Source organism: Cavia porcellus, unplaced genomic scaffold (genome assembly GCF_034190915.1).
Source record: "Cavia porcellus strain 051 isolate PalLab524CR breed Dunkin Hartley unplaced genomic scaffold, mCavPor4.1 scaffold_19, whole genome shotgun sequence".
NCBI classification, from domain to species: domain Eukaryota; kingdom Metazoa; phylum Chordata; class Mammalia; order Rodentia; family Caviidae; genus Cavia; species Cavia porcellus.
In genome coordinates this window covers 6,520,898-6,546,111 of record NW_026947502.1, presented here as the reverse complement: position 1 = coordinate 6,546,111, position 25,214 = coordinate 6,520,898, and the positions used below count along the sequence as shown (strand labels likewise).

The window sequence follows — 25,214 nt, the reverse complement described above, 5'->3', positions numbered from 1 at the left end:
AAAAATTTTGACACACAATTGTGGAGTAATTACGGAAATGTCCACAGTAAAATCAGGAAGGTCCATGAGTTTTGTTCAAAATGAGTTGAAAGACCCGGAATTTAGCTCAGTTGCTCAAGCTCTTCCATGATAATCAAGAGATTCTGTCTTCGATCCCTGTCCTCCTCCTTTAAGTTAGGGGTATCAGTTATTTTTTTTTCCCAGTATCAAGAAAGTGACTAGGACAGGATTCACCATCCAAAATCCCAGGGTGTTAATCTTTGCTCAAGTTCTTCTAAAGCTATGATTAGCTGGTGTTTAAAATTCCTCTTCCTTGCATTTCCTGTTGGTGGCTTGCAATTTAACACAAAAAGTGCTTCACAATGGCTGCCACTATACAAGCCAGGAAGCTGAACTAAATATATATTCACGATCCAAATTAGCATCAAAAGGTTGGTGTGGTCTGAAGACAGCAAGCTAAAGGTTTGTACTGGATTTCCTGGTCTCAGACCAACTTCAGATCTGGAGACCATATGACCTGTCTCCTGTGGTGTTTCTGCAATTTCACTAAAGTATCTAGAGTTGTTTTCCTGCTTACACAGAATATGGAAACCTTGTCCAACAGTAATGGCAAAGCGTGGCTCCCATGTTTTCAGGAGGACGGGATGTTGCACCCAAAAAAGTAAGTTTCTGTCTCTAGAAACAATATTTGCTTAATTCTCCATGCTTATTATTTTAGTTTGAATTATAGCCTGAAAGAAGATTTTTAGCAGTTTCTACAAAACATAACTAGGAGCTTTGCTCTCTGTGCAAATCCCAGAGAAGGTGGAGGAGGCAGCTGGGATTAGTCTACCAGGCCAGATCCTGCATCCCGGGTGAAGGTGTGGGGGACCCTGGAGCAGATGTTCACGCACAGAAACACTGAGCCTTCCTCAAGGATGTAGTCAGGGGCAGGCAGTGGAGGAGGGATTCTGTCCAGTGCGTGAGGTGTCCATGGGGCGACCCCTTGGCCACGGTGTGATTCAGGACCTTGCTCCACACACAGGGATCCAGATTTCAGTGGCTGACTGTGCTGTGTGACTGAAGGGACTGCATGTATTTTCCTAGTTAAAGTGCTTTTTATTTTATTTTTTGGTACCAGGGATGGAAGACAGGATCTCTCAATTACCATGGAAGTGCTTGAGCCACTGAACTAAATCCCTGGTCCCTCAACTGCTTTTGAACAAAACTCGTGGACCTTTCTGATTTTACTGAGGCATTTGCCTAATTACTCCGCAATTGTATATGAAAATCTCTTAAGTTTTTAGCATTTATCAGAATTTTATGAGGATAAATTCTCACTTGGAAATATCTAATATAGACATGCTTTGAAATTTCTTTGTCAGATTCTGTCTGGGGAGAACTCTCACTCATTAAACTAGAACTGACTTTCTGGCCTCCACCTTACAGACATTGGCACAGCTGAGCAAAATGTCCAAGGCCAGCACTCAGTGACTCTGCCAGTGGACTGGCCTGAGCCTTCCTGTCTTGTCTTTTACTGAAACAGTGATTTGTAAGCTTCAGGCGGGGACTGCCATGGATCCCAGTCTCACATTCAGGTTCCTGGTAACGCTTGTATCAAAGACCCTGATTGGAGAGCTGCTGGCCTCAGGTTTCAATCTCAAGCTTTGATGGTGCATTAGTACAACTGGGACCTGGGAGTCTGCAGGCACTGTCTAAACCTGCCAATACCTCGTATTCCAAGCAGCGCGGAGCCACACAGGCTCCCACGCTGAGGCCTCCTACCCAGGCCAGAGCATGTACTCCCTGATGAGAACAGAACCCCGGGCCCCCAAGGCAGAGCCCTCACCCATGGGAACTGAATCCTTCCTGGCCATAGGACTTTCTGAAGCTACAAAACCAGACCTGAGACTCTGACCCAGCTGACCGCAGCCCAGTGCAGCTCTCCTTAGAACTGATCCCTTCTGAGGCTCCAGGATCAGCCAGTCTGAGCACTTTGCCCTGAGCTTCCTGGAGGGAAGTCCTTCCTCTTGGCTCTCACTCTCCTTTGTTAAGGCTGGGGCTGCCCCTTTACCAGCCCCTCAGGCTAAACACCATTGCACTTCTCCCTGGAAATCTGTGCTGATTCCCCCAAAGTTTGTACTGTTATGAATGAAGCAAGGAGTCTGCCCTAACTTGTGATATTAGGAGGAATTTGGGCGGCCTGAAAGGGAGGCAGGAAAAGTGAGTCAGAGCCAACAGCCACAGCCCCACTGTGTGAGCTCCAGCTGCACTCTGGCCAAAACAGAACAAGGTCACCTGGAGGACACAGCGCCCAGAGACACAGGCAACAAAATCCTTCTCGACTCTCACCCCCAAAAGGGGCAGGTCATTGGCATTTGTACCCTTTCTAAGGGAACCCGGGATGAAACTGATCTCTGCGAAAACTGTGAGCACTCTTGGTCTCTGGTCTGAGCTCTCTCCCTGGTAGCAACGTGCACGTGCGGGGAACAGGACACAGCACCAGGCAGCTTAGCTCTGTCCACACACGCAGAGAGCGGGTTCCCTCACACCCAGTCTGTGTCCACACAGTGGTGGGCAGGGAGGGTGGAGGAGGCCTCGGCCTGCTCTGTGCCCTGCTGTGTGTGTCAGGGCCCCCAACTCTGGGGACAGCTTGCAGGACTAGGTGGGGCTCATGCACCCTGCCTGGCACTCACAGCTGTCACACGGGGCAGCGTCCCCCAGTGGTCAGAGGACAAAGACCCCATGCAGACTGTTACCATGACAGGAAGAGTGACAGTCCCTGAGCTTTGGGGAGGTCCCTTGGAGTTTTGCTGTGTCCCACGTCACAGGTGTGAGATAAAGAATTTGAGCGAGGTCAGAGCAGCTTCCCTTCTTCTGCCCACGGGATTCAGCTTTGCCTTGCAAACTCCCCGGTGGGTCACCCCTCGCCCCTCTGCTGAGCTTCACTTTATACATTCCCCAGACTCCCGGCCACACAGCGTAGAGGAATTCCCAGAAAGGAGACCTCGGGCTGGAATAAAGACAGCCAAGTCCATTTCTGTTTTAGAATCGTATTTTATTTTATCAGTGCACATCACAGTATGTGAAGGTTACATTCCTCTTGGGAGGAGGTGCATGGCAGGAGACGTCTTGGTTATTATCCTGCCCACCCACCTCCTCCCTGCACCTCCAGATCCCCTCTCCCTGCTTTCCTTACTGTGGTTACTGTTACTTGTATTAATGTCAATCTCATTATTATTCTGTATTTCATATTTACAGCGTACAATGGCCGCATGCACGGTGGGAGGTTAGCTGTGCACAGCACACATCTGAATCTGTTTACATCCCCTTCCCTGCGCCCCAGCTCAGCCCCTGTATCTCAGGCCCCTTTTCATTTGCAAAAGCTCTCTCTGCTGAATTTGTCTTTCTTTTATTTTGCTGTTTATTTGAACTTTTCATTACTCAAATGAGAGAAACCACGGGATTTAAGCTTGTGTGTCCCCTTCACTTCACATTACATTCTGCAGGGGAATCCATTTTCCTGCCCAATGCCAGACTGATCTTTCTTTGTTACCAAATAATATTTCACTATGTGCACATACCACGTGTTCATTGCATGTCCATCAAAGACACGTGTGGTATCAAGTCTATTTCTGGCTGTATTTTCCAATGCCACACATTTTACTAATCTTTTGAAAATGTTACCATTTTGTAGAGAGCATTAACATGGTGATTGAGAACAGAGCCATAAAATGACAGTATATAACCTCGGCTGTGAGTGTCACAAAGTGTTACTGCCTGAGGAAATTGGGACTCCTTGGGAACACTTGGAGAGCAAGGGCTGGGGCTGGAGCTCAGAGGCAGAGCCCCTGCCTACCATGCACAAGGCCCTCCCTGGGTTCAGTTCCTGCCCCGTAAAGCAAACAAATAAACAGATAAACAAAAACTTGGAGATTAGCTGAAGCAGAGGTTGAGATACTGTTGGGTTTTAATAAAAACATACCAAAGCATGCAGAAGGCAGGCTGTGGTCAAATCACCTATGCACAGCCTGAGTTACCATGGGAAGCTGTTGCCTGGCTCTGTGGGTCAGAGGTTTCTTCTACCTTAGGGACACTGGGGCAGGACCCTCATCCCTGACAGCAGAAGCCCCGAGGTCCACTTTCCAGTCCATGAGGCCAGGCACAGTGCTTCTACCTCATTCTGTCAGAAGGGAGGACGGAGGGTTTTATGCAACAGGACCTTAGCATCTTGGGCCACTGCATCGAGGATTTTCGAGCGTATAAAGTAGGCCTTCAGGAAGTACATGGTAGAAGATATAGGACCTCCAGTCACTGCGCAGATCTTTGCAGCACAATATATGGCCTTTGCAGCTTTGCTGGCATCCTGCAGTAGGGCTGAGGAATCCAAGCACCTGAGGTATCCCTTGATGTCTTGCACAGATGTGTGGAGCTTCTTGGCAATCACTTCAATAGACTCATCATCCAAACCAAAATACTTTCGGTAAAGCTGCAAGCACGCTTCCTGTTCAGGCAAATCGAAGCTTTTGAAGATGGACCCCAAGGGGATGAAGGCCACAGCTGACAACTTCAGAGCCTCCAGCCAGATCATCTCTTTGAGTATACTTCTCTTCAGCTCAATGGAAGCCTCCGACAGCGCGGGCAGCATGAGCACAAAGACGTGGCGCTTGTGAGCAGGAAGCTCCTCCAGCATCGTCCTCTGCAGATCTGGGAAGTCAAACTCATGCACATGAAAGTTGGAGACCAAGAAGATGCGCGGGTCAGGCACTCCTATGTCACAGAGGTTAGCCAGGCAGTAGTCTTGGATCTCCTGGAGAACTCTCTCCCTCTGGAAGGACAGGGGCTTGGCTGTCTGCTCGTTATATAAATCACTGTCCACCTTGCTTCTAACAAAGTAGAAGCTCTTCCCAGCTTCCTGGATTTTCCGGGCCAGGAGAGCATCGTTGCAGGTGAAGCGGGAGGAGGAAATGATGATGAAGAAGTCGAATGTGGCAAAGCCCACTGCTTCGAGGTAGGTGTCCGGGGCGAAGGTGCGCGTCCCCACCCCAGGCAGGTCCCAGAAGGTCACGTTGGGGTACTGTGGATGTTTATAGGGGGTTTTCTTCATGGTGGTCTCCACAACCCCACCCTTTGCCGCCCCCTCTTCCTCATGACCAAGGCCTCTGAGGGCATTGATGAAACTGGACTTGCCTGTCCCCGACTCCCCGATCACAGCCACCTCCAGGACAGCATTTTCTGCTGCACTTAGTATTTCTTGAATTGCATCCACTACAGCCTGTAGATTCCCCACACTGAAGGCCTCTTTAATTCTCTTGAGTTTTTCCAGGGAGATGATGCCTTTGGTCTTATCAGTTAATTTAACATAGTGAGACATGAAGTCATCAGTCAGTTTCTTAAAGTCCTTTTCTTTCAAATTTTTCAGGTAATCTGAGAAGAAGTCACACATGGCTGCTGGATCTGGAAGGTCTGCAGAAAGGGTGAGAACAGAGTTACAGACAGTGGAGCATCCAGACAAAAGCTGGGACTGGGCAAAGAGCAGCGCAGGGCTATGGGATCCCCGAGAGTCTACACTGAGCCTGGTTATTCTCCCTGCATGCTTCCCCGGATGAGTTTAGGGTCTCTGGCTGCAGGAGAGCCTCCCAGCCCCTCATGTGGCTGGCGTCTGGGCGGTTTGCAAGGCTGAGTGGCAGCCTATAAAGGTGGAGGCATCCTGCATTCGAGAATCCAGGACCACATCATCTCACACCGCACAGGGGGTGACGTGATGTGAGCAAGGAAGGATCTTGAGATGCTACAGATTCCTAGGTTATCTGGGGGGGCTGAATGTCAGAGGGAATCCTGGTGGCATTTCAGACAGGAGGAACAGAGACAAGACGACCTGAGAGAGGAGGAAGTGCTGGTGAGGTGGGAGCCCCAGGGTCGGAGAGAGGCTGGAGCTAAGGGCTCAGGGAGGCTGGAGCCTCTGGAGGCCTGGGAAGCACATGCGCCCAGATCCTGCAGGAGCCAGCCCTCTTCCTGCTGCATCTCAGGAACGTGTTCTTGATTACTGACCTCCAGAACAAGAAGAGACTACGTTGATTTTTAAAAAATGACAACAGAGAATAATTGCACATATGTATGATTTGCAGGGTGATACTTCTACACATGTGTATAAGGCCGGTGAGGAGCTCAAAGCAATGAGCATCCACCCATCACCTCTAACACGTACCAGTGCCTCGCTGGGAATCCTCTCTCGTGGCTATTTCTGAGGCAACCTGAGTCCCCATTGTTCCCCTCTGTGCTACTGCACAGCCACTCCATGTCAACTGCTTTGTCCACAGGAGCGCCCATCCTGTGTCCTGTTCCACCTGGACCCTGAGGCTCCCTGTACCCCTCATGTTGGTGGCCTTGTCCTGCACTGTTGTCCTCCTGGCAGCAGTGGGCCTGCAGGGAGTGGGACTGGATGGAAGTCAGGCTGCAGTGTGTCCTGGGGGAGATGCAGGGCGCTGCCCCTCCTGCTTTCCATCTTTGCACCAGAGCCAACAGGAGGTGCTCAGGTATCTGTACCGTGTGCTCCCGGCAGTGTGAGGCCCGGCACAGGCGCAGAGCAGCAGGAGGATGGTCCAGGGCTGGAGCCAGGATGCACGAAGCTTTGCTCTCTGCACTCCATTGTCTTGATGATTTTGTCACCATGGAGACCTGAGAGACACAATGGCTTTCACCTCTCTTCCTTCCAGCCTGGAGCATCTGGGTTTTATTCTTGTTGTACTCTAAGAAAATAGCTTCGTTATATGTGGATTATAGCAAACCTGTAAAGTGCCTTACTAAATGTTTTTTTTTATCCTTTTTCCTTAACTGATATGTTAAGTGACCTAATTGATATGTTGAGCAATACTCTCCTCTGTAAAGAATTGCAAGAATCTCACCTAATTGATATGTTAACCATTGTTGCCCTCTACAAACTACAGAAGCTGTGCTAAAACAAGCTAACAAGGGTTGTTAATCACTGTTAGGTGCCTCTATCCTCCGATAAAGAGCTAAAGAAAACTAGAATGGCCCATTAATTTATACTTGTTTAAAGTAACCTGCTTGTGTGCAGAGAGATTTGCGTATGAGTTTAACCCTTTACCCTGACCCTGACACATAACCGCCGTTTTCTGTTCTGTATGGCGCCTTATTGCCTCCCTCTCCCCTCACCTATCTATCTAGGCCATAAAGAATTTGGGTTTCTGGTGACCTCCTCCCAACCCAGTGATGATCTGTCATAAAATGAGCCTGCCCCAAATTTTAAGAACTGTTTAGCTTCAAAGAAATTACCGGGAAATACTATGGCCCAAACCCCAATCGGTGCTTTCCTTTGGTTCTGTATGCATCAAGTGAGTTAGATATCAGATCTTTGTAAAACTTAAGTTTCAGCTTCTTGTAACTCTTGACCTCTTTGCACCCACTAGCGAAAACGAGCTGTCCTGGGATAATTAACTTCCCCACTTTCTTCTCCAAATATTGCTGCAGACGTGCCACTCCGAGATAATGTCAGTCTGTAAGATGGGAGTAACTTGAGAAACACCAGGAACTCCCGAGATTGTCAGAGCTAAGTGGACAGCAATACAGTTTCCAGACTCGGGTCAACAAGTTTGATGGCTCTGCAGGTTTCTTTGTTCCTCCCCCCACCCTTTTCCTCCAGCCTCTTTTTAAAGTCCTCCTTTCAGTCTCTGGGACACAGTTTCCAAACTGCCTCCCGGAGACTGGTCGCCAGGCCTGGAAATAAAGCCTTTGCCACCTAAATTTTCGGTCTCTTGCCTCCTTGGATTTTATACCGGGGCCCAAGTTATAACAATTCTCTATTTCGTTGAGATCAACTTTAGCTTCTGCACATGAGAACGCACAGATTTGTCTTCTTGGCCCATTTCATGGCGTCCTCAGAGCTCATCCACGGAGCCACACAGGACAGAATTCCATTGTTTTCCACAGCTGAGTGGCACCCACTACACATGGAGACCGCGTTGTCCTTTGCCATTCACTTGTGGAGGGACATCCACAGCTGACTGCATCCTGTCTCCTTCCTCAGCTCTGGCTGCTGCTATGCCTGAAGCTGTGTTGTTTGAAGTCAGGAAGTTTGTTCGCAAGTTGCTATAGCAACAATGGGAACCAACTCACTGCTTTTCTTAGAACTCAGCAAGGAACATGGCAGAGATTCATTCTGCACAAGGAACCCCACAAGCCAGGTCTACAGGTACAGATGACTTCCAGTCAGATTGCCATGCCATGGGAAGTCCAGGCAGGCTGCGTCTCCAGGACAAGGCAAGTGCCCGTTTGAGAAGAAAGCTGGACACTTACAGGAATCACTGTGGTCCTAATGCACCAGGCAGCTGGATTAAAGTCAGTTTTCCTCACATCACACAGGAGTTTCGAGTGAAAATTTGACACAGGACACCAGGTAACCTAGGAACTCAATAGAACCCAAGTTTTCCTCTAAAATTCAGCACATTTCTGATCCATCATTTGACTTAATCAAGGCCACTGCAGGCAATGTTCAGTGCCCTGCTGTGGGCCCTTGTAGTGATTCACTGTGGCAAGGAGGTTTGTCTCACATGGCATTGGATCTGGGATGAAGAGGCATCTTTTCCAATATGGAATGTTCAGTGTCTTTCACATCCTCCAGTCCTTTAGGACAGTTTTCAAAGGCAGGAAAATCAGGATTTTGAAATATAAGATGAACCAGGCATGGTGGTGCACACCTGTAAGCTCAGCATTTAGGAGGCTGAGGCAGGAGGACTGCTGCTAGCTCAAGGCCAGCCTGGGCTACGAGTGAGTTGAAGGCCAGCCTGACCTGCACAGTGACATCCTTTCTTGATAAGAATAAAAAGACACACAAACAAACAAACAAAAAACCCCAGTGAAACAAAGAAAAACCTCCAAAGTACAAAATAAACACATCATTCAAGGTCATTTATTCTTAGAACCAGGCAGCCGGCCATGCAGCACCTTTGCTCCTAGTCTACTAACACTACGCACAACAGCAGGAGGAACTTTGTAAGACCCAGCCACTGAGCCTACATCACAGCAGGACTTCAGTTAGGTGGCAATTTTATTTCTTAAGTGTCTTTTGAAAATACAGGACTAGATTCCCTGGGACAAGACAGTAACTTAACTGAGTGACAAGAACAAGAAAGACATTTTGCAATAAGTGATCTCCAGACATTCTAAGGTATAGTCCAAGATGCAATAGTGATACACTTCATCACCATGGAAACAGCGATGGTAATCAGTATGGTCCCCAAAGCTCAGAGCGCTACTGTCCCACATGTATAAAAGGAAACCCAAACTGCCGCCTCAGCTTGTGCCTGCCTGTTCCCTGTGGACTGACTCTGTCCTTGCCCTGTTTACAATCCATTCTGCCTTTGCTCTCACACACGTTTGGCTGTGTCTTGACCTAACTCTTGCATCAGGACACCAGGATCCAGGAAGCCTCCTGCCCACCAACTAACACAGTCACCGGGGACCGAGGAGTTTTCTCACTCACCAGATGCAAGAGCCTGGCGGGAGAAGAGCAGGTTCAGAGGAGAGAGGCTGAGCACGCAGCAGTGCAGCAGGAGATCCCTGCCCTCCCAGGTCCGCACAGGAGCAGGTGGAGAGCGGAGCTTCTGCTGAGGCCAAGCCTGCTTCGCTGCTTCAGGCAGGAGAGTCCCCCGAAGGCCTGTGCCTTTCACCTGGGCACTGCATGCTGGTGTTCCTCATGGATTTATGCAGCAGGAAAGTGAAACTACCTCAGCAAAACATTTCTGCTCAGTGAAAGCACTTCCAGGAAAAGGAAGTAAGTAAAAAAAAAAAGGAAGTAAGCCTTTTGTAATTTCAAGACACCCAGAGATTAAAAGGATGTCAGAGATAAGTGCAGCCCAGAAGGCAAGTCTCCTGGTGACCTCTGGGGCGTTGCCTAGCCAGTACACCCAGTATATGTGCCCACTCTCCACTCTGCCCTCAATGGTCACCAGGGTCCCTGGTGCATCAGTGGGCACAGAGCTCCCAAGAAGGACCACGATCAGGAGTTTGGTGATGAACACACAGTGCTCTGGGGAGACCCGGTGAGAAAGCAGGAGGGACAGCAGAGAAGCGAGGGCTGCTCCTGTGCGTGACGCCTGCTCTGCAGGGCTGCTCTGGGCTGTGGACGCCTGGCCCAGGCTGGGTCTTTCGGCTGCCTCTCATCTTAGGAAGCATTGTGGACTTGTGCGTCTCAGTCCTGCCCTGCCAGGGCAGCTGCAGACACAAGGGGACAGCCTTGTCCAAAAGCAGTGAAACAGCCACCTCTCAGGGGCTGACTGAACCCTCTTCTGAGGCCAGAGTCAGCTTTGCCATTGTGAGTTTGGCAAAAGCAGGAGGGAAATTCCCAACAATTGGACAGTGTAGAAAAGCACAGATATTTCTTCTGGTGGACATAGAAAGGGTATTAACATAAACAGAAGAACTCATAGAAATTATGCAGTTTTCCTGGGACTTTCCCAGAGGTGTTGGCTAGAGCTAAAATAGGGGTCTTGATTATCACCCGAGAGCTAGGTGAGCTGCCCCTAACTGTGAGCTGTCAGGAGGCCCCAGAGCAGCTGTGTGTGCAGTGCAGGACAAGGTGAGACAGGCTTGGGGACCACTGCAAAGCCAGGGAGGACCAGAGTCTTAGTGCACAGAATACAATGTGGATCCAGAGTTTCAACCTAGAGCAACTCTGAGCAGGGGACTACAGTGATGTTTCTGTTTGGGGGTATTTCTGTTGATAGACAAGTTGATTTGCCAACAAAAGCATCGAGTAAAGTTCTGCACATGGAGTGAGAGTACGCATCTGTGTTCCCTGCACAAACACACAGGCAGCCAGGTTCGCCCAGAATCACAAAAGAGTGAAGTTCATAAACGGAGATGTTTCCACAGGAAGGCCAGGACAAGGCCAGTGGAGAGAAAGCGCAGGGAAATAACAAGGGCCAAGTCAGAAATGAAGACACCCCTGTGCCTCCGGGGTACGGGTCTCTTCTGTGCTCTCTGGCGCCTGAAGACCTAGATTGGGGTGAAGGCAGAGGGAGCAGAAATGCTCCTGCGTTCATAGGGGGAGCTGTGGAAGGGCCTGGATTCTGGGGCTCCTAGCTGACCTGCTCTTAGGTAGGGGCCTGGTCAGTAGACATGGTCACCGTGGGCGTAGCCTGGGGCTGCACTCTGCCCCCCAGTCCCTCCTGTCTTCTCTCCTTACTGTCCCTGGCTGTGCACAGCTCTCCTCCACCAGGCCCCTCTCCTTGTTGTCCTGACTTGGAGCCTGCCAGCTGCAGGAAGGTGGGAGCCCAGCTAACCCTCTCCTCTGCTAAACTGTGGGTGCTATTTATTGCATCCCAGTGACAAGCAAAGTGACTAATACAGGCAGGATGGCTGATGCCTTCAGTAGACACAAGTAACCGGGAGCTCTGGCTGCTGACTGACACCCCGACACCCCTCCTTGTCCACCATGTGTGAGGAAGGCCTGCCACTCCTATGGGCTCTGCAGGAAATGAAGAATGAAGCGCCTATTGTCACGCCTGCACTGTGGTTTGGGAGACAGGAATTACAGGCACACAGTGGTATTCAGTCAGTTTTACCTTTGTGTGGTGATTTAAAGTTTAAACAGTGAAAAGGCATTTAAGTCTGAAACAGGTGCCTGAGAAGTCTGCAGCCCTCACAGGCCTACACAGAGAGGAGATGGGTCACAGACCACAGCTGGCAGGTTCTCCTTCATGCTGTCTACTCCAGGTGCAGCAGGGAAAAGATTTAATATGCAACACAATCTGTAGGATTATTTTATAATATTCACCCCAAGAGTCAAATGCACAGGACTGAGGCAGGAAGAAGCCAACCCTGCCCCGCCCGTGCCATGAGCCTGCCACTTGGGGCCTGGAGGAGAAGTAGGAGACAGTGTGAGGGACTCCCCTTGAATGCAGCACAGCTGCTGCCACACTGATTGTACTGAGGCTTATTTCCATCCATTGAGATGAACAGAGCTGGTGTTTCCTTCTCTCTTCCCCTGGCTCTAAGCATTGTAATAAGGTTAGCCAGGTCCTGGTACTGTCCTCTCTAAACATCTCCCGTTTCCTGCCACAGTGCTCTCTCTATAACAGATAAGCACAGCAGGATGGCAGAGCCAGTCAGCTCCAGGAATGTCACCTGGCTAGAGCCTCAAAGTAAAGAGGCTATGAGTCCCTAGGGCACAAATGTTTACATATCAGAAACTGAGCAACAGCCTCCAAAACCATTCAGTTGCTACCTTCATTGAATTAGCAGACTGAGCCTTGTGCAGTCAGTCTCCCTTCATTTTGCAAAGAGGTTTTCTCCCCACTTAGCTAGCTAGCTGGGTTACTCACATGGCAGTTCCAGCCATCCTAGTCCTCACTGTCACTCATCCTCAGGCCACGCCTTCTTCACAAGAAAATAAATTCTGGGAGAGGCTTTGGATCAGGGCCTTGGTCTTCGTATCTTCCTCAAGCTTGGATTTAGGACCTCGTGGTTGCCCTTAGCTTTGAGTCTGTCTCGGTGTATTTACACTCACTGTGGTTTGCACTGGAGGTGGTGGGTTGGAATTAATTTGCTGGGATTCCAATAACATTTCAATGTGGTTAGAAGCATAACTTTTTGGATTGTGAGGAAGACTAAGAAACGGATTACTGATAGAACTGTGGGGGACCATTGGTGGCTAAAATGATAAGAAGTATGAAATATAAAAGACCTTTATTTTGAGAATGCGGGGAGAGACACCCCTGATCTGCTGGGGTGCGGCATCTCCCCTGAGGTTGGTGATCTCTCCGTTGAACACATGGAGTGAGGCACATAAGTAGTCTCGGTTTGGGGTGGAACACAAGGGGGTATTGGGGATGCACAGGTAGCCCATTGGTCTTTGTTTGGTGCCATAGGTAAATTCCTAGGGGTGGGGGAGATAGGAGCACCTTGGCTTTATCTGCTACAGTGTCCTGTCTGGGCCAAAACTCTTTCAATTACAATACTTGGATTACCATATTCCCAGTACAACACGAGAAGCCACACCCCGCACCTCTCTTCCACCCCAGGAACTTTGGATGGAAGGAGCCCAGCCAGGCAGCCGAATCCCCTGCATCGAAGGACAGGCAGCCATTGCAGGAAACGATGGGAACTCAGCGACCTGCTGATTCGGAGGATTACAGGAAAGTGTGAGGCTAAGGAGCAGGTGCAGTCTGAGACCCCCAGCCCACCCAGAACAAGTCCAGGACACACAGATGTGATAACTCGGATCCCGGTATAAAATCCAAGAAAGCAAGAAATTAAAATTTGAGAAGCAAAGGCTTTATTAGGTAAAATCCAGGCCTGGTGACTAGTCTCCGGGAGCCAATTTGGAGAATGAGCACCTCACAGCTAAAAGTCAGGACTTTTTATCTTGTAAATCCACAAACAGCTGCTGGTCACACAATGTAAGGAGGGGGATGGGGGCGTGACACACTACAAAGCAGAAATGGCAATTGCAAGTCTCCCTGCATACTAGCAAGTTTAGATAAGAAGAAATCTTGTTTTTCTTAGCAAAGAATAGAGAGGTCTAACAGCAATTAACTACCTTAGTTACTTTACTTTAGCACCACAACTGTTCTATTTGTAGAGGGCAACAATGGTTAACATATCAATTAGGTAAGATTTTACAATTCTTTACAGAGGAGAGCATTGATTAACATATCAATCCTTTGCCCAGAGGGAAAGGAAAACACACATTTACAGTAAGGCCAAGTTACAGGTATTACTGTGATACAAAGGAAGCTATTTTTGTGAAGAATGTACAATCTAATACAATCTAATGCAATTAACACAATTTGTGACGGGCTACCAGGTCTTTTTGGGTAGGGATGACTTGGGTTGTCAGGAGCTATTACCTCAGGCCTTTGTTTTATAGCCTTTAGGAAGTTAAAACTTAACCTAGTTAGATTTGAAGGGAGAAGGGGAGGGGAAGCAGCAGGTGGGCTTATACCTTAGAACAGACCTTAGGATAATTAGGGGGGCTTAGGTTATAACAACAGACACAAAGAGATTAGAAGACACACACCCGAGACGTCCGAAATGATAGCAACTGAAGTAAAGAAACAACTTCGTGCTTATGTTGTTTGATTAATGTTGCATGCCTGTGTCTGGAAGTCTGAGCAACTATGTGGAGGATAACACAGTGCAATATAGTGACTGTTGTTTTTGCAATTCATTATCATTGTCATTGGCTTGTTTTGTTTTATTCTCTTTAAAATAAAAAAGTAAAAGTTTTTTAAAAAGTGTGGGAGGTCTGTTCACACACTAGAGACCCAAAGAATCCAGTGGATCACCTGGATCCCACAGTAGTGTCCCCCTTGAGTCCAACTGGAGCTCTAGAGCCCATGGCTGTTGTGGCCTAGCTCTTCCACCTATCTGCAATAAAACGTGCTGTTCCTTAAGAAATGTTTAAGCACAAGGAAATTACAGGAGATAACAAGAAGCCCAGATGCTATCAAACTGTGTCAAAGTTCACAACATTCCTGTGGTTTTCGGCTTTTATAGCCCAACCCCTACCTGAACCTTGCTGTTTCCAAGAAATGTAATCACCATGTTCCTGGTCTGTAGTGCGCCACAAACCCACCCCGCTCCTTGCATTGTGAGACCAGCAGCTGTTTATAAGATAAAAACCCTATCCTTTAGCTGTGAGGTACACAGTCTTCCATATTGGCTCCTGGAGGCTGTGTCGCCAGGACTGGCCTAAAATAAAGCCTTTGCTCCCTAAATTTTAATTTCTTGCTTCCTTGGATTTTATTCCGGTGTCCAGGCTATCACAATGGCAGGGTGGCATGCAAGTCTGTGTCAAGGATCTGCACTGGGAAGGCCCAAACGTCAGTGGTGGAAGCTAGAAAGTCTGTACTAGCAGGGGGAAGGATCGTGCCAGCAGCTGAGGGATCTTCCCTGGAGCCAGGAAGTGACACTCAAGATCAGGACCCTCTAGAGCTCTGCTGAAGAGAACTGCAGCCATCCCAAGGGAAAGCGACCTAAATGGTGAGGTCAGCAGTGTGTAACGCGGGTGTTCAATAGAGATGTGAAGGACTTGTATTTTATTTTTTTACTTTTTATTTTTTGGTACTGGGGATCGAACTCACGACTTTGTGCTTGCAAGGCAGGTGCTTATGCCGCTGAGCAGCCGGGGGAGCCTCGGCCACCTTTCCCCTCACATGGATGACCTCAGCAGCCCACAGGAGCATCAGCAACCCTTCCACCACCTGGAGTACCTCAGTAGGCTGGCAGGAGCCTCTGCTATTTGTTTCCCCCACACAGAGGCCCTCAGTGAACCAGCAAGAGTGTGGTGAGTCCCCATCACCTCCATCAAGAAGAGGACCTCAGTGGGTTGGCAGGAGCCTTGGAAAACTCTCCGTCCACCTGGCTGAGCTCGGTAGGGTGGCAAGAACACGAGTAACCCCTTCTTCCCTACAGAGAACCCCAGGTGGGCTGGCGCGAGTGCCAGGGAGGCCTCCCCCAACCGGAGGAACCCAAAAGGGACTACAAGACCCCCTGTGGCACAGTAAGAGCATACACCATGGACAGAGGGCCGGTGACCTGGAACAGTCTGAGGCCACAATAACAACAGGAGCTAAGGGTTGGTTCACATCAATATTCCCAACCAGTCAGCCTCGAAAGAACACAGGACTCACCCACGGGAGTAGTGTAGGTGACTGCACCGCCCCTGCACTGCAGGGCACAGTGGGTGGGTGAACATCAGCCACACAGTAGGACCTTAAATCACAAGCAGTGGACAGTCCAGACTAGCGGGATTGGAAAGACCTAAATATTAACCCGAGGTGAAAATGCAAAGGCCACATGAAATCTCAAACTCCAGCCCGTCTGCAACAAGGATGTCCACGACCACCGCTCCCATGCAATAGAGTTTGGGAAGCGTTAGCCAGAACAACTAGACAAGAGAGAAGTAAAAGGAACAAAGATAGAAAAGGAAGCCAGTGAATTATCCTTATTTGCAGATGACATGATGCTCTACAGAGAAGGCCCCAAAAACTCCACCAAAAGATTACTAGAGTTAGTAATCAAATTCAGCAGTGTAGCTAGATACAAAGTCAGCACTCAAAAATCAATAGTATGCCTGTACACAAACAACAAACTCACGGAGAGAAAAATTCTGAAAATGACACCTTTCGTATTAGCATCCAAAATAATGAAACATTTATCAATCAATCCAACAAAGGAGGTAAAAGATCAGTACACTAAAAACTGTAGTACTCTGAAAAAGGAGATTGAAGGGGATATCAGAAAATCTAAATATATCCTTTGCTCTTGAATAGGAAGACCCAACGTAGTGAAAATGGCCATAGTCCCCAAACTGTTACATAGATCTAATGCAATCCTGATCAAAATACCATTAGCATACCTTACAGATCTAAAATTCATCGGGAACCAGAAGAGACCTAAAATAGCAAAGGCAATGTTGGGCTACAAAGGAAAGGCAAGAGGCATCACAATCCCAGACTTGAAATTATGCTACAAAGCTACTGTGGTAAAATCAGCATGGTACTGCAAAAAGAACAATAGACCTGAGGATCAGAGGAACAGAACAGAAGATGCAGACACAACTACGAACACACTCAGCCACTTTAAATTTGGCAACGGGGCCAAACAAGGTCACTGTGTTAGTCACTTTGCTTGTCACTGGGATGCAGTAAGTAGCATCCACAGTTTAGCAGAGGAGAGGGTTAGCTGGGCTCCCACCTTCCTGCAGCTGGCAGGCTCCAAGGCAGGACAGCAAGGAGAGGGGCCTGGGGGAGGAGAGCTGTGCACAGCCAGGGACAAGAAGCAGAGAAGAAAGGAGGGACTGGGGGGCAGAGTGCAGCCCCAGGCTATGCCCACGGTGCCCACCTCTTCTGACCAGGCCCCTACCTAACAGCAGGTCAGCTAGGAGCCCCAGAATCCAGGCCCTTCCACAGCTCCCCCTATGAACGCAGGAGCATTTCTGCTCCCTCTGCCTTCACCCCAATCTAGGTCTTCAGTGGCCAGAGAGCACAGAAGACACCCTCACACCGGAGGCACAGGTGGGGACTGATTTCCAACTTGGCCCTTGTTATTTCCCTGCATTGTCGGGTTGCTTTGTCCTGGCCTTCCTGTGGAAACAGCGGTACCTCCCTTTAGGAACTTAACTGTTTTATGATTCTGGGCCAACATGGCTGCCCGTGTGTTTGTGCAGGGAACACGGGTGAGGTCCTCTCACCCCATGTGCAGGGTGTGACAGAAGCAGAACATTGCTGGATGCTTTTGTCGGCAAGCCAACTGGTCTATAAACAGAAATACTCCCAAACGGAGACATCACTGTAGTCCATTTCTCAGAGTTTCTCTAGGTTAGAAACTGGATCCACATTGCATTCCGGGCACTAAGACTCTGGTCCCCCTGGCTTTGTAGTGGTCCCCAAGCCTGTCTCACCTTGTCCTGCACCGCACACACAGCTGCTCTGGGGCCTCCTGACTGCTCACAGTGAGGGGCAGCTCACCTCGCCCTCGGGTGATAATCAAGACCCCTGTTTCAGCTCTAGCCAACACCTCAGGGAAAGTCCTGGGAAAACTGCAGAATTTCTAAGAGTTCCTCTGTCTTTGTTAATTATCTTTCTATGTCCATTAGAAGAAATACCTGTGCTTTTCTAGACTGTCCAATTGTTGGGAATTTTCCTCCTGCTTTTGCCAAACTCACAATGGCAGAGCTGGCCCTGGCCTCAGAAGAGGGTTCAGTCAGCCCCTGAGAGGTGGCTGTTCAGGGGCTTTTCGACAGGGCTGTCCCCTTGTGTCTGCAGCTGCCCTGGGAGTGCAGGACGGAGACCCACAGGTCCACAATGCTTCCTAAGACCAGAGCCAGCCGAAAGACCCAGCCTGGGCCAGGCATCCCAAGCCCCAGAGCAGCCCTGCAGAGCAGGCGTCATGCACAGGAGCAGCCCTCCCCCTCTCTGTTTGGGTCCTGGCTTTCTCACCCGGTCTCCTCAGAGCACTGTGTGTTCATCACCAAACACCTGATTGTGGGGCTTCTCGTGAGCTCTGTGCCACTAATGCACCAGCAACGCTGGTGACCACGGTGGCCAGAGTAGACAGTGGGCACAGCTCTCCTCGAGGGGAAAGGCACAATGGGACAGAGGCATTGGTGTCTTCTCTTTCCTCTCCCTGGGAGGACTGGAAACTCACCCACTTGTCCCCAGTTCCCCTTAGGCCCTGAGAACACATCTCATGGGTGTGCTGGTTAGGTGACTGCGCAGAAGTCACCGGGAGCCTTATCTTCTGAGTTACACCTGTCTCTGACATCCTCTTAAGCTCTGGGCATCTTGAAATTACAAAAGGCTTACTTTCCTTTTCCTGGAAGTGCTTTAACTGACCAGAAATGTTTTGCTAAAGTAGTTTCACTTTCTTGCTGTATAAATACATGAGGAACACCAGCATGCAGTGCCCAGGTGAAAGGCACAGGCCTTCGGGGGACTCTCCTGCCTCAAGCAGCGAAGCAGGTTCAGGCTCAGCAGAAGCTCCGCTCTCCACCTGCTCCTGTGCGGACCTGGGAGGGCAGGGATCTCCTGCTGCACTGCTGCGTGCTCAGCCTCTCTCCTCTGAACCTGCTCTTCTCCCGCCAGGCTCTTGCATCTGGTGAGTGAGAAAACTCCTCGGTCCCCGGTGACTGTGTTAGTTGGTGGGCAGGAGGCTTCCTGGGTCCCGGTGTCCTGATGAAAGAGTTAGGTCAAGACACAGCCAAACGTGTGTGAGAGGAAAGGCTGAATGGATTGTAAAGAAAACAGGGCAGGGACAGAGTCAGTCCACAGGGAACAGGCGGCAGTTTGGGTTTCCTTTTATACATGTGGGACAGTAGCGCTCTGAGCTTTGGGGACCATACTGATTACCATCACTGTTTCCATGGTGATGAGGTTTATCAGTACTGCATCTTGGACTATACCTTAGAATGTCTGGAGATCACTTATTGCAGAATGTCTTTCTTGTTCTTGTCACTCAGTCAAGTTACTGTCTTGTCCCAGGGAATCTAGTCCTGTATTTAAAAAGAAATTTAAGGAATCAAGTTTCCACCTAACTGAAGTCCTACGATAACGTAGGCCCGGTGGCTGGGTCTTACAGTGTTACTTGTGTTCTTGTGAGTAGTGTTAGTGGACCAGGAGCAGAGGTGCTGCATGGCCGGCTGCCTGGTTCTAAGAATAAATGACCTGGAAGGATGTGTTTATTTTGTATTTTGGGTTTTTTATTTATTTGTTTGGGGATTTTTTGGTTCGTTTGGTTTTTTGTTCTTATCAAGAAAGGGTCTCACTGTGCAGTTCAGGCTGGCCTTCAACTCACTCTGTAGCCCAGGCTGGCCTTGAGCTAGCAGCAGTCCTGCTGCCTCAGCCTCCTAAGAGCTGGTCTTGGAGGTATGCACTGTCATGCCTGGCTCATCTTATATTTCAAAGTCCTGATTTTTCTTCCTTTGAAAACTGTCCTGAAGGCCTGGAGGATGTAAAAGACCCTGAACATTCCATATTGGAAAGATGTCTCTTCAACCTAGAGCCAATGCCATGTGAGACAAACCTCCTTGCCACAGTGATCACTACAAGTGCCCACAGCAGGGCACTGATCATTGCTGCAGTGGCCTTGGTTCAGTCAAATATTGATGTTCAAGAACTGTGCTGGGTCTTAGTGGGAAGCTGGCGGTTCTATTGAGTTCCTAGGTTACCTGGTGTCCTGTGTCTAATTTCCACTCGAAAGTGCTGTGTGATGTGAGGAAAACTGTAATCCAACTGCCGGTGCATTAGGTCCACAGTGATTCCTGTGAGTGTCTAGCTCAATTTTCAAATAGGGCACCTGCCTTAGGCTGGAGATGCAGCCTGCCTGGACTTCCCACAGCGTGGCAGTCTGTCTGGAAGTCCTCTGTACCTGAAGGACCTGGCTTGTGGGGTTCCTTGTGCAGAATGAATCTCTGCAATGTTCCCTGCTGAGTTCTGAGAATAGCAGTGAATTGGTTCCCATTGCTGCTATAGCAACTTGCCAACAAACTTCGTGACTTCAAACAACACAGCTTCAGGTGTAGCAGCAACCAGAGATGAGGATGGAGGCAGGATGCAGTCAGCTGTGGATGTCCCTAAACAAGTGAATGGCAAAGGACCACGTGGTCTCCATGTGCAGTGTGTGCCACTCAGCTGTAGAAAAAATGGAATTCTGTCCTGTGTGGCTCCCTGGATGAGCTCTAATGACGCGGTGAAATGGGCCAGGAAGACAAATCTCTGCGTTTTCATTCATGCAGAAGCAAAAAAGTTGATCCCTGAGCACCTCCTGTTGGCTCTGGTGCAAAGATGGAAAGCAGGAGGGGCAGCGCCCTGCATCTCCCCCAGGACACACTGCAGCCTGACTTCCATCCAGCCCCCTCCCTGCAGGCCCACTGCTGCCCAGGAGGACAACAGTGCAAGACCAGGCCAGCAACATGAGAGGTCCAGGGAGCCTCAGGCTCCAGGTGGAACAGGACACAAGATGGGCGCTCTTGTGGACAATGCAGTTGACAGGGAGTGGCGTGGCTGTGCAGAAGCACAGAGGGGGACAGTCAGGACTTAGGGTACTTCGGAAACAGCCAGGAAAAAGGATTCTCAGGGTTTCCCAGCCAGGCAATGTACGTGTTTGAGTGGATGGGTGGATGCTCGTTGCTTTGAGCTCCTCACCGGTGTTATACACATGTGTAGAAGTATCACCCTGCAAATCATACGTATGTGCAATTATTCTGTGTTGTGATTTTTAAAAAACAAATGTAGTCTCTTCTTGTTCTAGAGGTCAGTAATCAAGAACAAGTTCCTGAGATGTAGCAGTAGGACGCTTGCTCCTGCAGGATCTGGGTGCATGCGCTTCCCAGGCCTCCAGAGGCTCCAGGCTCCCTGAAGCCATAGCTCCAGCCTCTCTCCAGCCCCGGGGCTCCCACCTCACCAGCACTTCCTTCTCTCTCCGCTCCTCTTATCTCTGTTCCTCCTGTCTGAAATCCGACCAGGATCCCTCAGGTACTGAGCCCACCAGGATAACCTAGGAAACTGTAGTGTCTCAAGATCCTTCCTTGCTCACATCACCTCACCCTCTGTGCTGTATGAGATGCTGTGGTCCTAGGGTCAGGAGTGCAGGATGCCTCTCTCTGCCTTTACAGGCTGCCACTCAGTCTTACAAACCACACAGACTCCTACGAGACAGATGCCAGCCACATGAGGTGTGGGGGGTGTCCTGCAGCCAGGGACACTAAACTCACCCAGAGAAGCATGCAGGGAGATTAACTGGGCTCATTGTAGACTCTCAGGGATCCCACAGACCTGCGTTGCTCTTTGGCCAGCCCTAGCTTTCTGTCTGGATGCTCCATTTTCTGTAACTCTGTTCTCGCCCTTTCTGCAGACCTTCCAGATACAGCTGCCATGAGTGATTTCCTCTCAGACGTTCTGAAAAATTTATATCAAAAGGACTTTAAGAAAGTGGCTGATGAGTTCATGTCTCATTACCTTAAATTAACTGGTGTGACTAGAGGCATCATCTCCCCAGAGAAACTGAAGAACATTCAAGCGACCTTCAGTGAGGGCAACCTAAAGGCTGCAGTGGATATAATTGAAGAAATACTCAGTGGGGCTAAAAATGCTGCCCTGGAGGTGGCTGTGATCGGGGCGTCAGGGACAGGCAAGTCCAGTTTCATCAATGCCCTCAGGGGCCTTGGTCACGAGGAGGAAGGGGCAGCTGAGGTTGGGGTTGTGGAGACCACCATGGAGAAAACCCCCTACAAACATCCACAATACCCCAACGTTACCTTCTGGGACCTGCCTGGGACTGGGACACCCACCTTTGCCCCGGACACCTACCTCGAAGCAGTGGGCTTTGCCACATTCGACTTCTTCATCATCATTTCCTCCTCCCGCTTCACTTGCAGTGATGGTCTCCTGGCCCAGAAAATCCAGGAAGCTGGGAAGAACTTCTACTTTGTTAGAAGCAAGGTGGACTGTGACTTAGACAATGAGCGGAGAGCCAAGCCCAAGTCCTTCCAGAGGGAGAGAGTTCTCCAGGAGATCCGAGACTACTGCCTGGCTAACCTCAGGAACATGGGAGTGACTGACCCGCCCATCTTCTTGGTCTCCAACTTTGAGCTACATGGCTTTGACTTCCCAGGTCTGCAGAGGACGCTGCTGGGGGAGCTTCCTGCTCACAAGCGCCAGGTCTTTGCGCTCATGCTGCCTGCGCTGTCGGATGCTTCCATTGAGCTGAAGAGAAGTATCCTCAAGGAGAAGATCTGGCTGGAGGCTCTGAAGTTGGCAGCTGTGGCCTTCATCCCCTTTGGGTCTATCTTTAAAGGCTTTGATTTGCCTGAACAGGAACAGTGCTTGCAGCTTTACCAAAAATATTTTGGTTTGGATGATGAGTCCATTGAAGAGATTGCCAAGAAGCTCCACACATCTGTGCAAGACATCAAGGGCGAACTCAGGTGCTTGGATTCCTCAGCCCTACTGCAGGATGACAGCAAAGCAGCAATGGCCATGTACTGTGCTGAAAAGTTCTGCTTGGTGACTGGAGGTCCTATATCTTCTACCATGCACTTCGTAAAAGCGTACTCTATACGATTGAAAATTCTCGATGCAGTGGCCCAAGATGCCAAGGTCCTGTTGCATAAAACCCTCCGTGCTCCCTTCTGACAGAATGAGGTAGAAGCACTGTGCCCGGCCTCATGGACTGGAAAGTGGACCTCGGGGCTTCTACAGTCAGAGATGAGATTCGTCTCATCAGCCCTGTTCCAGTGTCCCTAAGGTAGAAGAAACCTCTGACCCACAAGACCAGGCAACAGCTTCCCATGGTAACTCACGCTGTGCATAGGTGATTTGACCACAGCCTGCTTTCTGCATGCTTTGGCCTGTTTTTATTAAAACCCAAGAGTATCTCAACCTCTGCTTCAGCTAATCTCCAAGTTTCTGTTTGTGTGTTTATTTGTTTGCTTTGCGGTGCAGGGACTGAACCCAGGGAGGGCCTTGTGCATGGTAGGCAGGGGCTCTGCCTCTGAGCTCCAGCCCCAGCCCCTGCTCTCCAAGTGTCCCCAGGTAGTCCCCATTTCCTCAGGCAGTAACACTTTGTGACACTCACAGCCGAGGTTATATACTGTGATTTTATGGCTGTGTTCTCAATCACCCTGTTAATGCTCTCTACAAAATGGGAACATTATAAAATGATTAGTAAAATGTGTGTCATTGGAAAATACAGCGAAAAATAAGACTTGATACCACACGTGTCTTTGATGGACATGCAATGAACACGTGGTATGTGCATTGGCTAAAATAGTATTTGGCAACAAAGAAAGATCAATCTGAGACTTGGGAGGGAAACGGGTTCCCCTGGAGAATGTAATGTGAAGTGAAGGGGACGCACAAGCTTAAATCCCGCAGTTTGTCTCGTTTGAGTCATGCAAAGTTCAAATAAACAGCAAAATAAAAGAAAGACAAATGCAGCAGAGAGAGCTTTTGCAAATGAGAAGGGGCCTGAGATACAGGGGCTGAGCTGGGGCGCAGGGAAGGGGATGTAAACAGATTCAGATGTGTGCTGTGCAGAGCTAACCTCCCACCATGCATGCAGCCATTGTACGCTGTAAATATGAAATAAAGGATCATAATGAGATTGACAATAGTACAAATAACAGTAAGGACAGTAACGAAAGCAGGGAGAGGGGATCTGGAGGTGCAGGGAGGAAGGGGGGTGGGCAGGATAATAACCAAGACATCTCCTGCCATGCACCTCCTCCCAAGAAGAATGTAACCTTCACACACTGCGCATGTACACTGATAAAATAAAATATGATTCCAAAACAGAAATGGACTTGGCTGTCTTTATTCCAGCCCGAGGTCTCCTTTCTGGGAATTCCTCTACCCTGGGTGGCCGGGAGTCTGGGGAATGTAGAAAGTGAAGCTCAGCAGAGGGGCGAGGGGTGACCCACCAGGGAGTCTGTAAGGCAAAGCTGAATCCCGCGGGCAGAAGAAGGGAAGCTGCTCTGACCTTGCTGCAATTCTTTATCTCACACCTGTGACGTGGGACACAGCAAAACTCCAAGGGGCCTCCCCAAAGCTCAGGGACTGTCACTCTTCCTGTCATGGTAACAGTCTGCATGGGGTCTTTGTCCTCTGACCACTGGGGGACGCTGCCCCGTGTGACAGCTATGAGTGCCAGACAGGGTGCATGAGCCCCACCTAGTCCTGCAAGCTGTCCCCAGAGTTGGGGGCCCTGACACACACAGCAGGGCACAGAGCAGGCCGAGGCCTCCTCCACCCTCCCTGCCCCACCAATGCGGGGACACAGACTGGGTGTGAGGGAACCCGCTCTCTGCGTGTGTGGACAGAGCTAAGCTGCCTGGTGCTGTGTCCTGTTCTCTGCAAGGGCACATTACTTTCAGGGAAAGTGCTCACAGCAGAGGCCAACAGCGCTCACAGTTTTAGCAGAGATCAGTTTCATCCTGGGTTCCCTTAGAAACGGCAGAAATGCCAGTGATCGGCACCTTTTGGTGGTGACAAACCAGAAGGATTTCCTTGCCTGCATCTCTGGACGCTGTGCCCTCCCAGTGACCTTGTTCTGTTTTGGCCAGAGTGCAGCTGGAGCTCACACAGTGGGGCTGTGGCTGTTTGCTCTGAATGACTTTTCCTGCCTCCCTTTCAGGCCGCCCAAATTCCTCCTAATATCACAAGTTAGGGCAGACGCCTTGCTTCATTCATAACAGTACAAACCTTGGGGGAATCAGCACAGATTTCCAGGAAGAAGTGCAATGGTGTTTAGCCTGAGGGGCTGGTAAAGGGGCACCCCCAGCCTTAACAAAGGAGAGTGAGAGCCAACAGGAAGGACTTCCCTCCAGGAAGCTCAGGGCAAAGTGCTCAGACTGGCTGATCCTGGAGCCTCAGAAGGGGTCAGTTCTAAGGAGAGCTGCACTGGGCTGCAGTCAGCTGGGTCAGAGTCTCAGGTCTGGTTTTGTAGCTTCAGAAAGTCCTATGGCCAGGAAGGATTCAGTTCCCATGGGTGAGGGCTCTGCCTTGGGGGCCTGGGGCTCTGTTCTCATCAGGGAGTACATGCTCTGGCCTGGGTAGGAGGCCTCAAAGTGGGAGCCTGCGTGGCTCTGGGCTGCTTGGAATACGAGGTAATGGCAGGTTTAGACAGTGCCTGCAGACTCCCAGGTCCCAGTTGCACTAATGCACAACCAAAGCTTGAGATTGAAACCTGAGGCCAGCAGCTCTCCAATCAGG

General features: G+C 49.7%; 2 protein-coding genes across 3 annotated transcripts; one reads left to right on the top strand and one right to left on the bottom strand.

Annotated features, from left to right (window-relative positions):
• Positions 1 to 3,016: 3,016 nt before the first annotated feature.
• LOC100714455 (interferon-gamma-inducible GTPase 10-like) lies at positions 3,017 to 10,034 on the bottom strand. Of its 2 annotated transcripts, XM_063230669.1 has the most exons (3): positions 9,482 to 10,034; positions 6,526 to 6,657; positions 3,017 to 5,445 (listed from the first exon to the last, which is right to left on the bottom strand). In XM_063230669.1, the coding sequence occupies exons 2-3, from the start codon at positions 6,626 to 6,628 to the stop codon at positions 4,166 to 4,168; spliced, it is 1,383 nt and encodes a 460-aa protein (XP_063086739.1). In that variant the 5' UTR covers positions 6,629 to 6,657; positions 9,482 to 10,034; the 3' UTR covers positions 3,017 to 4,165. The 2 variants fall into 2 exon arrangements, with proteins under 2 accessions (XP_063086739.1, XP_005001324.2); XM_005001267.4 differs by lacking the exon at positions 6,526 to 6,657 and having other exon boundaries at positions 9,482 to 10,009.
• An 8,351-nt stretch (positions 10,035 to 18,385) lies between these two features.
• Positions 18,386 to 23,801, top strand: LOC100714179 (interferon-gamma-inducible GTPase 10). The gene is made up of 2 exons (XM_023562748.2): positions 18,386 to 18,603; positions 21,358 to 23,801. The coding sequence occupies exon 2, from the start codon at positions 21,378 to 21,380 to the stop codon at positions 22,635 to 22,637; it is 1,260 nt and encodes a 419-aa protein (XP_023418516.2). The 5' UTR covers positions 18,386 to 18,603; positions 21,358 to 21,377; the 3' UTR covers positions 22,638 to 23,801.
• Positions 23,802 to 25,214: the final 1,413 nt, after the last annotated feature.